We start from the raw sequence: 12,684 nt of genomic DNA on the forward strand, positions 1-12,684 counted from the left end.
TATTGCCACATGTAATTGATTTGGGGACTTAATGAATTAAGGAAACAATAGTAGTAACTGTGTATAATCTGTTGTGGTAACTTAGACCTTTCCATAAAGGCTGAGCAAGGGACTCAGTATAACAATATATTTGGATGTTTCTTAATCTCTCTCTTTCTCTCTCTCTATCTCTCTCCACTCTCCGCTTCCCTCCCTTTTTTGATATTCAGGTTTGAACTCAGGGCCTTTGTCCTTGTGGCTGGAATTCTACTTCAGCCATACCTCCAGTTATAGTTTTTCCTAGTATTTTGGAGGTAGAGTCTACCAAGTTTTTCTACTCATGCTGCCCGTGAATCATGATCCTTTGAGTCTCAGCCTCCTGAGTAGCTAGGATTACAAGAGTGAGCCCACTGATGGCTGCATAGTCTACTTTTTTATATTAATCTTATGTTAACTTTATATATTTTTTTTTAGATGTTTTCTTCCTTGATTTGTTTTTTAGACATTGGCTTATCATATAGTTAGTCTGGCTTCAAACTTATTATGTAGCAGGCTGATCTGAAAAATACCTGGCTAGTGGTATTATCTGTAATGACCTCAGGCTAAGTTTTGACCAGCAGAGAAAGTAGAGGGGAAATATACTTCTTTCTTTCCTTTTTAAGGTGATGGTAAGCAGAACATCTCTATTCCCAGCTACTCATGAGGCTGAGATCTGAGAATTATAGTTTGGATTACTCTAGGTTGACAAATCTGAGAGAGTACTGTTTGCAGTTAATCACAAAAAAGGTGGGAAGTGAAGGTGTGGTTCAAGTGGTAGATCACACCAGCCTGGGTATGGGTGGGAGAGCCAAATAAGAACAGTAGGCCTGGAATTCAACTTCCAGTCTGGCACTCTCTCCCTACCCTGGATAGGTGTAAAAGAAACATAAAATTTACTATATGAATCAATTTTAAATGTATAATTCAGTGCTATGTTCATCACCACCTTGTCCACATAACTCTTCATACTCCAAAACTAGATTCTGATAATAAAGCACCATTTCCCCCACACCCACTCTGTAGACCTTAGCAACATCATTGTAATTGGTGTATGTATGTGTGTGTGTGTATTGTGTGTGAGATGTGCTGGGACTAGAATTCTAACTTCAGGCCTCTCACTCTCACTTGACTTTTTCTTTCATGATTGGCACACTTCCATTAGAGCCCCAATTCCATTTTGGCTTGTCTTTGCTGGTTAACAGATAAGTTTTGAGGATTTGTCTATTCTGACTGATTTTGAACTGTAATCCTCAGATTTCATTCCCTTGAGTAGTTAGAGTTTCAGTTCTGAGCCACCAGCACCTACTTGCCACTCCTTAATTTTTTTTAAATTTTTTATTTTTGTTGGTCATGGGGCTTGAACTCTGGGCCTGGGCACTGTCCCTGTGCTCTTCAGCTCAAGGCTAGTGCCACTTTTGGTTTTCTGGTGGTTAATTAGAGATGAGTCTCACAGACTTTCCTGCCTGGGCTTGGGCTGGCTTTGAAGCATGATCTTCAGATCTCAGCCTCCTGAGTAGCTTGGATTATAGACGGAGCCACTAGCACCTGGCTCACTCTTAATTTTTTTGAGTTTGAATTGCCTGCCATGTAAATAAATGGAATCATATAGAATTTGTCTTCTTTGTGACTCCCTTATTTTGTGTAGTATAATATGTTAAAGGTTCAATTATAAATATCCTTTGGACTATCCTTCCTAATTGAAGGTGGTATTTTTTTTTTTTTTTTTTTGGGTTGGTCATGGGGCTTGAACTGTGGGCTTGGGTGCTGTCCCTGCACTCTTCAGCTCAAGGTGAGCACTCAGCCACAGTGCCACTTCCGGTTTTCTGGTGGTTTATTGGAGATAAGAGTCTTATGGTCTTTCCTTCCCGGGCTGGCTTTGAACCACGATCCTCAGATCTTAGCCTCCTGAGTAGCTAGGATTACAGGCATGAACCGGCACCTGGCTCTCAAGGACTTTCCTGCCCCAGCTGGCTTTGAACAGTCATCCTCAGATCTCAGCCTTCTGAGTAGCTAGGATTACAGTGAGCCACTGGTGCCTGGCTTAGGGTGGTATTATAGTCATGTGTGCACATGTGTGTATATCATATTTTTTACCCCTTCATCCGGCAGTAGACACCTGGCTATTTCAAATAATGCTCTGAACATGGTAATAATTTATTAATGTTGGAATATATCTATATCTATGTGTAGAATTGTTCATTTATTGGCAAGATTTCCCCCATCTGGGGCTTGAACTTAAGACCTAAGCGCTGTCTCTGAGCTTTTGTGCTCAAGGCTAGTCTAGCCCTGCCCCTTGAACCCCAGCTCCACTTTGGCTTTTTGTGGCAAATTGACTTTTCTGCCCAAGCTGGCTTTGAACCATAATCCTTAGATCTCAGCCACCTGAGTAGTTAGGATTATAAGTGTGAGCCACTGGTGCCTGGCTATATGTATGTTTTTTACAAAAGTATTTTTTTCCATTGAGTGTTCAAGGATTCTATTATTTCATATCCTTATCAATAGCCATTATTCCCCTCCCTCCCTCCTTCCCTCCCTCCCTCCCTCCCTTCCTTCCTTCCTTTCTTCCTTCCTCCTTCCTCATCCTTTTTTGGAATAATTTTTATTGTCATTAAGGTGATATATAGAAAGGCTACCATTTAATAAGAGTTTTTCTCTTTTTTGCCAGTCCTGGGCTTAAACTCAGGGCCCAGGCACTGTCCCTCAGCTTCTTTTGCTCAAGGCTAGCACTCTCCCACTTGAGCCATAGTGCCACTTCCAGACTTTTCTGTTTATGTGGTACTGATGAATCAAACCTAGGGCTTAGGGTCTGCTGGGCAAGTACTCTACCACTAAGCCACATTGCCAGCCATGTTTCCTTATTCTTGTGTTCTAGTATTCCCACTTTTTAATTTCAAAGTTGGGCTGGGAAGGTGGCTCAGTGGTAGAGTACTTGCCTTGCATGCATGAGGCCCTGGGTTCGATTCCTCAGCACCACATAAGCAAAAAGAAAAAAGCCAGGAGTGGCGCTGTGGTCCAAGTGGTAGAGCGCTAGCCTTGAGCTGAAGAGCTGAGGGACAGCACCCAGGCCCAGAGTTCAGGCCCCACGACCGGACCCCCCAAAAAAAAAATTTCAAAGTTATCTGTTTTGCTTCATGTTGTAATCACTTTTTTTTTAGGTTGGTCATAACTCTGGCTTGAACTCTGGGTCTGAACGCTGTCCCTGAGCAATTCAGCTCAAGGCTAGCACTCTGCCGCTTAAGCCACAGCACCGCTTCCAGTTTTTTGGTTGTTTATTGGAGATAAGAGTCTCAGGAACTTGAGAAAATGGCATGAGCCACCAGTGCCTGGCTCATATGACACTTTTTTTTTTTGGTCGGTCCTGGGATTTAAACTCTGGTCTTGGGCGCTGACCCTGAACTCTTCAGCTCAAGGCGAGCATTCTACTGCTTGAGCCACAGCACCACTTCTGTGTTTCTGGTGGTTAATTAGAGAAAAGAGTCTCACAGACTTTCCTGCCTGGGCTGGGTTTGAACCGTGATCTTCAGATCTCAGCCTTCTGAGTAGCTAGGATTACAGGCATGAGCCACTGGTGTCTGGCATATGACACTTTTTTTTTTTTGGGTCCGGTCGTGGGGCCTGAACTCTGGGCCTGGGCACTGTCCCTCAGCTCTTCAGCTCAAGGCTAGCGCTCTACCACTTGAGCCACAGTGCCACTTCTGGCTTTTTTCTTTTTGCTTATGTGCGTGCTGAGGAATCGAACCCAGGGCCTCAGGCATGCAAGGCAAGCGCTATACCACTGAGCCACCTTCCCAGCCCATGGCATATGACACTTTTATGTAAGAATTCATAATAATTTCTGTATCATTTAAAACAATCATGAGGTACCTAAGATAGTAGTAGTGATAACTAAAGAAATGCTAACATAAAACAGTTTATATAAGGAGTAATAGAATGGCTAATGACTGGAATCCTAGCTACTCATTAGGCTGAGATCTGAGGATTGTGGTGCAAAGCCAGCCTAGGCAGGAAAGTATATGAGATTTACTTCTCATTAACCACCAGAAAACCTGAAGTGGTGCTGTGCCTCAAAGAGGTAGAGTGCTAGCTTTGAGCAAAAGAGCTGAAGGTCAGTGCCCAGGCCTCAAGTGCAACTCCCCAAGACCGACCTTAAAAATAAAAGCAATGGATTGTCCCAGTCTTTTGTATTTTGCAAGTGGAAATCAAAACCTACCTTTGTTTTATTCATTGTTAATAATAACACATTAAGTGTTTTAAGGTAATAAGTAGCTGACTTTTTCTTATTCCTTCCCTCCTTCCTTTGTGTGATGCAGAGGTTTGAACTCAGGCCCTAGAAATGTACTGAGCAGGCACTTTACCATTATTTGTGTCAACTTGGTCTAAATTCTTTTGTTTATGCTTTTTATAATAGCTGGGATGGCAGGCACATTTAGCTCACTCAGCTTTGAGATGGAGTGTTGAGAACTTTTTTCCTGGGTTGACTTCAAATGACAGTACCTCCTAATCTCAGCTTCCCACAGCATCACTTTGGTTTTTTGGTCATTAAGTGGAGATCAGAGTTTTCATGGATTTTCCTGCTCAGCCTGGCTTTGAACCATGATCCTAAGATCTGAGCTTCCAGAGTAGCTAGGATTACAGACATGAGTCATTGGTACCTGGTTGAAAATATTTTAAATCATTGGAATTTTCAAATATTTTTGAGTCTGGGGCTGGGAAGTTGGCTCAGTGGTAGAGCGCTTGCCTTGCATGCCTGAGGCCCTGGGTTCAATTCCTCAGCACCACATAAGCAAAAAGAAAAAAGCCAGAAGTGGTGCTGTGGCTCAAGTGGTAGAGTGCTAGCTCTTGAGCTGAAGAGCTGAGGGACAGTGCCCAGGCCCAGAGTTCAGGCCCCATGACTAGACCCCCCAAAAAAATATTTTTGAGGCTCATTGGACAGTAGTAAAAATTTTCTCTTTGTGTCTGATGTATCAGAATATACACGTGTTACTATAATATATGTTTTGAAGCAAGATTGTGGGACTTGATTTTTTTTTTTTTTTGGTCGGTCATGGGGCTTGAACTCTGGGCTTGAACACTGTCCTTGTGCTCTTCAGCTCAAGGTGAGCACTTTACCACTTGAGCCACAGTGCTACTGCTGGTTTTCTAGTGGTTTATTGGAGATGAGTTTCACGGACTTTCCTGCCTGGGCTGGCTTTGAACCGCAATCCTCAGATCTGAGTAGCTTGGATTACAGGCGTGAGCCACCAGTACCCGGCGAGACTTGATTTTTTTTTTTTTTTTACTTCTAGTTTCTACCAATAATGTAACATTCTATATTCCTTTTTTATGTTAATATGGTTTATAGGAGCCAAGTGGTATGTGCATATTTTAGGAAATAACAGCAATATCTACTTAGCTGCCCATTATGTGACCTTTGACTATCAGGACTGGTACATGAAGAGTATTGTATGAACCTACTGTCATAGATGTCAAGAATTATGCAAGCATTAGGGTGTGGGAGTGGATTGTTATCTCTATTAAAGTATTTATGACAGTGTATAGTTAGTTGATTGTGTGTTTCTCTTAAATTGTGAGTTCATTGAGGAGAGGGAGCAATCAAACCCATCTTATTGGGTATTAGTTCCCTGTGCCCATATTCCTAGTTTTCAGAAAGCACTAGCTAACTTTTAATAGATGGAACAAAAAATTTGAGGCAGAGTAAAAACAAAGTGGGGAGAATGGATGATGAGGTTCCAGGCACTAAGGATTAGCCTTAGAAATTTGTTACTGGTAATAATAGTCACAGACCCCTAAAAATTCTTAAACATACTACTTTTGCCAAATTGTTGTCAATTTAAACTACTTTATTTCTCTTTCGAAATTTTAAGTGAACGTATTATTGCTTCATCTTAATGTTCAATGTTTTGCAGTTGAAAATGAGATTGTATCCTGATGTGTATAAAATGAAATCATAATGAAAATGAAATTATAAACCTTCATTTTGACAGCTTGAAATCACAGAGAATGTTGCAGATGTAGGATGTGTAACTGTTGTTGAGCAGCAGCTTCCCCACATGGATGTGACTACCCAGGAAGTGAAGCAGGGAAAAGATTTGTATACATCATCATTTGTAAGTATCCATTTTAATGCTTTTCATTCTTTGCTTGCTTACTTTTAAAAGACTAATGGAATTTCTGATATTTTTATGTTTTTCTACCAGATAATGTTTCTCATTGTAGGGAGCTTTTAATAGGAAGATAAAAAATTTGCCCATTTTTTTTAATGTTTAAGTCTGTCCTTCCTCCCTCCCTTCCTTCCTTCCTTCCTTCCTTCCTTCCTTCCTTCCTTCCTTCCTTCCTTCCTTCCTTCCTTCCTTCCTTCCTTCCTTCCTTCCTCTCTCTCTCTGTCTGTCTGTCTTTCTGTCTTTTTTTCTCTTTCTCTTTCTTTTTGAGATAGTATCTCTCTATGTAACTCAGGCTGGTCTTGAACCTATAATCTTCTGAAGGAAAAGCCATCCCATTCCTTTCTTCTACCTTGTACATTTGTTGACTGCTGTTTGTCATTTTGTTAGTTCTGGGCAGGATTATTCCAAACTCTGCATGTATTGGCTTAGGCTTTCTCATATTTGTGTCTTTTCAGGGATACCAGTCCCATTGGAGTAGGGCCAACCTGAATACAGTATTATTCCATCTTAACTTGACTACATTTGCAAAGATCCTTTCTATAGTTACAGTACATATAGTTAAGATTTCAACATGTTGAGGGTTAGTTATTTGCTGGTCTTGGGGCTTGAACTCTGGGACTCTACCACTTAAAGTACAGTGCCACTTCTGGTGCAGTGGCAGCACTGAACATGGATGTGCAAGTGTCTTTACCATAGTCTGACTTCTAATGTTCTTTTTTTTTTTTTTTTTTTTTTTTTTTTGGGTCCGGTTGTGGGGCCTGAACTCTGGGCCTGCGCGCTGTCCCTCAGCTCTTCAGCTCAAGGCTAGCACTCTACCACTTGAGCCATAGCGCCACTTCCGGCTTTTTCCTTTTTGCTTATGTGGTGCTGGGGAATCGAACCCAGGATGTCAGGCATGCAAGGCAAGCGCTCTACCACTGAGCCACCTTCCCAGCCCTGACTTCTAATGTTCTATACCCAGGAGTGGTATATCTGGATCATAGGGAAGTTGTATGTTTAGTTTTTTAAGGGAATGAATAATTTTTAAATATTGCTGGATCCTGTTTCTTTTCTTTTCTTTTTTTTTTTGGTGCCAGTCTTGGGCTTAAACCTCAGGGCGTAGGCACTGTCCCTTAGCTTTTTTGCTCAAAGCTAATGCTCTGCCACTGAGCAACAGCTCTCCCTCTGGCTTTATGGTGATTGATGGGAGGTAAATCTCACAGACTTTTCTGCCCTGGCTGGCTTTGAACTGTGATCCTCAGACATCAGCCTCTCGAGTAACTAAGTCTAAGGAAATGAGCCACTGATAGCTGGCTGTTTTCTTTCTTTCTTTTTTTTTTTTTTTTTTTGGGTCTGGTCATGGGGCCCAAACTCTGGGCCTGCACGCTGTCCCTCAGCTCTTCAGCTCAAGAGGAGTGCTCTACAACTTGAGCCACAGAGCCCACTTCCGGCTTTTTCTGCTTATGTGGTGCTGAGGAATTGAACCCAGGGCCTCATGCATGCAAGGCAAACACTCTACCACTGAGCCACCTTCCCAGCCCTTTCATTATTTTTTTTTCTTGGATGATAATAGCTGATTTATTTATTTATTTTTTTGTTCTTTTTTTTTTTTTATAGTGAAAATACCATACAGAGGGGTTACAATTACATGGACAAGATAATGAGTACATTTCTTTTTTTTTTTTGTTGGCCGTGGGGCTTGAACTCTGGGCCTGGGTGCTGTCCCTCAGCTCTTCAGCTCAAGGCGAGCGCTCTACCACTTGAGCTACAGCGCCACTTCCGGTTTTCTGGTGGTTTATTGGAGATAGGAGTCTCACGGTCTCTCCTGCCCGGGCTGGCTTTGAACCGTGATCCTCAGATCTCAGCCTCCTGAGTAGCTAGGATTACAGGTGTGAGCCACCAGCGCCCGGCTTATGAGTACATTTCTTATCAAGCATTGTTGCCTCCTCCTTTGTTTCCCCTTCCCATCCCTTCCCATCTCCCACCCCCCCTTCATTATTTTTTTCTGTTATTTTTTTTTGAAGTGAGTTTTAATGTTTTAAATTATGTTAAGTAGCTGTACAAAGGTTTTAGTTCAGTAAGTTAGATTGTAAATATAATACATCTTGATCAATGTTCACCTCTTCTGTTGTTTTCCTCTCTTAATCCCATCCGTACTGTCAAGTTACATAGTTCAGCTTATCATCTAATATATGTTGACAATAATAACTATATTTACCCAGTCTTCCTTTCTCCATAATCATCTTCTCTTGGAAACTCCCCCCTCCAAAACAACAACAACAACCATGTTTTAGCTATCTGGTATTCATTTTGTTAAACTATTTGTTAGTTGTTCAGAGGAGTTACAATATTAGCCCCTTACAGTATTAGCCCCTTAGTAGTCATTGTGTTCATGTTTATATGTCTATAACCATGTATATGTTTTCATATATGTTTATAATTTAGATATAACGTCCACAGATGAGAGAACATGTGCTGTGCCTGACGTACTTTATTTTTATTTATTTATTTTTTTTGTCGGTCGTGGGGCTTGAACTCTGGGCCTGGGCACTGTCGCTCAGCTCTTCAGCTCAAGGCAAGCGCTCTACCACTTGAGCTACAGTGCCACTTCCACTTTTCTGGTGGTTTATTGGAGATAGGAGTCTCACCGTCTTTCCTGCCTGGGCTGGCTTCGAACCACGATCCTCAGATCTCAGCCTCCTGAGTAGCTAGGATTACAGGCGTGAGCCACCAGCGCCCGGCTCCTGACGTACTTTATTAACATAAGTTTTTTCCAATTCCCCTGCAAATGACATAATATTGTTTTTCGTGGTAGATGAGTAAATTCTTATTGTGTGTGCAAATGTTTGCCCAAGAGTGGTATTTCTGGATCATTGAGTAGTTCTCTGTTTAGTTTTATGAGGAATCTCCATACTACCTTCTAGACTGGTTGTACTAGTTTACATTCTCACCAATAGTGTAATAGGATTTCTTTTTCTTCATGTCCCTGCCATCATTTGTTGTTCATATTCTTTTGGGGTTGTTGTTGTTCATGGGGCTTGAACTCAAGGCCTGGGTGTTGTCCCTGAGCTTAAGGCTAATATTCTTTAAGCCACAGCTCCACTTCTCAGTTTTTTGGTGGTTAATTGGAGATGAGTTTCCCAGATTTTTCTACCTGGGCTGGCTTTGAACCATGATCCTTAGATCTCTGCCTCCTGAGTAGCTAGGATTAAAAGTGTGAGCCATCTTGATGTGATAGCTAATTTTATTTGGGTGAGATAGAATCTCAGTGTTATTTTGATTTGCATTTGTTTTATGGCCAGAGATGGTGAGCATTTCCTCATGTGTTTATTGGCCATTCTTGTGAGAAGTTTCTCTTTAACTCCTTTGCCCTTTTATTAATTGTGTTATTGATTTTGGGGGGGAGTTTAGTTTCATGAACTTCTTGTATATGTTGAAAATTAGGCCCCTGTTGGATATATGGCTGGTAAAGATCTCCTATTCTGTACTTGGACCAGTCATAGACCGCAATCCTGCTGAATAGCTAGGATTATAAGCATCTACCACCATATGGGGCTTTTTTGTTTTGTTTAACAAAGAGTCTCCAGTCGGGCCCTGGTAGCTCATGCCTGTAATCCTAGCTTCTCGGGAGGCTGAAATCTAAGGATCAGGGTTCAAAGCCAGCATGGGCAGAAAAGTCCTAGAGATTCTTATCTCTTTTTTTTTTTTCTTTTTTTCTTTTCTGGGTCCAGTCCTGGGGCCTGAACTCTGGCCCTGGGCGCTGAACCTCAGCTCTTCAGCTCAAGGCTAGAGCTCTACCACTTGAGCCACAGTGCCACTTCTGGCTTTTTTCTTTTTGCTTATGTGGTGCTGAGGAATCAGGGCCTCATGCGTGCAAGGCAAGCGCTCTACCACTGAGCTACCTCCCAGCCCGAGATTCTTGTCTCTTATCTCTAATAAACCACCAGTGGTAGAGCACTTGCCTTGAGTTGACAAACTCAAGGACAGTGCTCAGGCCCAGTGTTTAAGCCCCATAACTTAGCAAAAACAACAACAACAACAAAAAGAAAAAACAAACCAAAAAAACCCCCAAAAGAAACCAAAAAACAAGAATTTCCAACCTTGATCTTCTTGATTTCTACCTCCTGAGTTGCTAGGATTATAATCATGAGCTACAGTGCATAGCTGAAGATTTCAGTGTTAGTATTCATAATAGATATTCAGGTATTGAATTCTTGCTCTTGGGGAATAAAAATCTCCAACTGTGGCCTATGATAAGTGGGTTTTTTTTTTTTTTTCCTCCCTAGTCCTGGGGCTTGAACTCAGGGCCTTGGGTACTGTCCCTGAGCTGCTTTTGCTCATGGCACCACTTGTGGCCTTTTCTGTTTATATTGTACTGAGGAATTGAACCCAGGGCTTCATGTATGTTAGGCAAGCACTCCACCACTAAGACACATTCCCAGCTTAAATGTTTTATATTTAAGATTATTTTTTCCAGTATCACTGGGGAGCTGATAAATGAATTCTATAGACATTGATTCTGTAACTTTTTCATTTATTTAAATTGATTTTGTTTTCTTTCACCTAGTATAAAAATTGGGATAATCTTCAAACTATTTCTGTTATGTACAAGTAGATTTGACTGTAGTTGAGGGGCTGAAAGTGAAGAAGTGTCGTTAGATGTACATAGTGAAAAAGTGTGGTTAGATGTACATAGCAAGTGCTTAGCAGTAAAATTTGCAATGGAGAAAAGGCAAAACCAGAGCAAGATTCAAAAAAAATTTATCTCGCCGGGTGCTGGTGGCTCACGCCTGTAATCCTAGCTACTCAGGAGGCTAAGATCTGAGGATCGAGGTTCAAAGCCAGCCCGGGCAGGAGAGTCCGTGAGACTCCTATCTCCAATAAACCACCAGAAAACCGGAAGTGGCGCTGTAGCTCAAGTGGTAGAGTGCTCGCCTTGAGCTGAAGAGCTGAAGGACAGCGCCCAGGCCCAGAGTTCAAGCCCCACAACCAAAAAAAAAAAAAAATTATCTCTTATTTCTGGAATTTTATGAATCATTACAAATTAAGAAAAAAAATTCCATTGTGGTAAGTGAAACTATGGAAGAACTATATAATGCAGCCTTTTGAGAACAGTGTTTGGAAGAAACAGATGTTACTCTTATCTTTTCCTCTTTTAGGAAATGACCTCAGGAGAACAAGCTCCAAGTGTAGCAGGTAATTGTTATCAGTCTGCTAATCTGTTATCATTCTTGTTTGTATTAGCACAGTTATTTACTGTAGTGGGTATGGAGGACGTTTCTTAGGGAGCTGAACAAGAAGATTCTAGTGCTAAGTATGTTATCTGCATGAGAAGTTATATTCTTAGATGTATCTATGGAAGATGAGTTGAGTTTTAAGTGTTAAATAAAAAACTAGAGATTGTCTCTGGGTTTGTATACCTGAGAACGTTTTTTGTTGAAGACATTTTTAATGGAAAGAAAGTACTGTCATCAAGTAAAAGCCAATATATGAGCCTGGGTACTGGTGTCTCATGCATGTAATCCTAACTAGTCAGGAGGCTAAAATCTGAGGATCAAGGTTCAAAGCCAGCACAGACAAGGAAGTCTGTAAGACTCTTGCCTCCAGCTAATCACTAAAAAGCCCAAAGTAGAGCTGTGGCTCACTAGGTAGAGCACTAGCCTTGAGCAAAAAAGCTCAGGGGCAGTGTCTAGGCCCTGAGTTCAAACCTAGGACCTGCATTCTAACCCCCACCCCCTCAAACTAAAGCCAATAAATGATGCTTAAAAAAAATCTGCAGTCTATAATCTAAAATCTGTAGTCTATAATCTTTAGTCTGTAACCATATGAGTAAGGAATAGTGGTATAGAGGATTTTGGAACACATCACCTGAAGATGAACACCTGAGTGAAAAAAAAAAAAAAAACTGTTTGAAGGAACCAGTGGCTCATGCCTGAGCTCATGCTCAATTACTCAGGAGGCTGTGACCTGACCTGAGGTAGACAAATCTGAAAAGCTTTCCAACAAACCAGTAAAAGGCTGGAAATAGAAATGTGGTGTGAGTGTATAGAGCACCAGCCTTGAACAAAGAAGCCAAGCAAGAGCACAAGGCCCTGAGTTCAGGCTCTAGCACTGGTGCGTGCATGTGTGCACACACCATGCACACACAACTCTCTGTTTTAAGTAAATAGATTTCTAGACTTATTGTTGTTTATTGCTTGTTTCCTCAAGATCCCAGCGATGGAAGCACCGAAGCTGCCATAACTTTGCTGACAATGGGAGATATAGTCCTGCAGTCAGAAATCAGTACTGACCAGGGTGATGGTAAGAGTGGAAAAGGAATCTGAATCCTCTTCAGATCTGTCTGCTAAGAACTTACATCCACATTGGGAGTGAACAGCCCCTTACATTTGAAACTTACATTCCTTTTCTTAGAAACAGTAATATTTGCCAGGTGCTCATGGCTCATGCCTGTAATCCTGGCTTCCCCAGAGGCTGAGATCTGAGGATTGCAGTTCAAAGCCAGCCCTGGCAGGAAAGTCTGTGA

The 12,684-nt window shown here is 41.6% G+C and overlaps 1 protein-coding gene across 5 annotated transcripts in view; it reads left to right on the forward strand.

The window, feature by feature from the left end:
* Positions 1–12,684, forward strand: part of Bdp1 (BDP1 general transcription factor IIIB subunit) — a 105,183-nt gene that overhangs the window by 58,479 nt on the left and 34,020 nt on the right. For all 5 annotated transcript variants that reach the window (XM_070031314.1, XM_070031315.1, XM_070031318.1 and 2 more), the window contains 3 exons: positions 6,003–6,125; positions 11,318–11,354; positions 12,369–12,461. In XM_070031314.1, the coding sequence (XP_069887415.1) occupies positions 6,003–6,125; positions 11,318–11,354; positions 12,369–12,461 (253 nt within the window). The remainder of the gene's footprint in view (positions 1–6,002; positions 6,126–11,317; positions 11,355–12,368; positions 12,462–12,684) is intronic.

The sequence above is a fragment of the Dipodomys merriami genome, unplaced genomic scaffold (assembly GCF_024711535.1).
Source record: "Dipodomys merriami isolate MVZ:Mamm:240054 unplaced genomic scaffold, mDipMer1.0.p SCAF_20, whole genome shotgun sequence".
NCBI lineage: Eukaryota > Metazoa > Chordata > Mammalia > Rodentia > Heteromyidae > Dipodomys > Dipodomys merriami.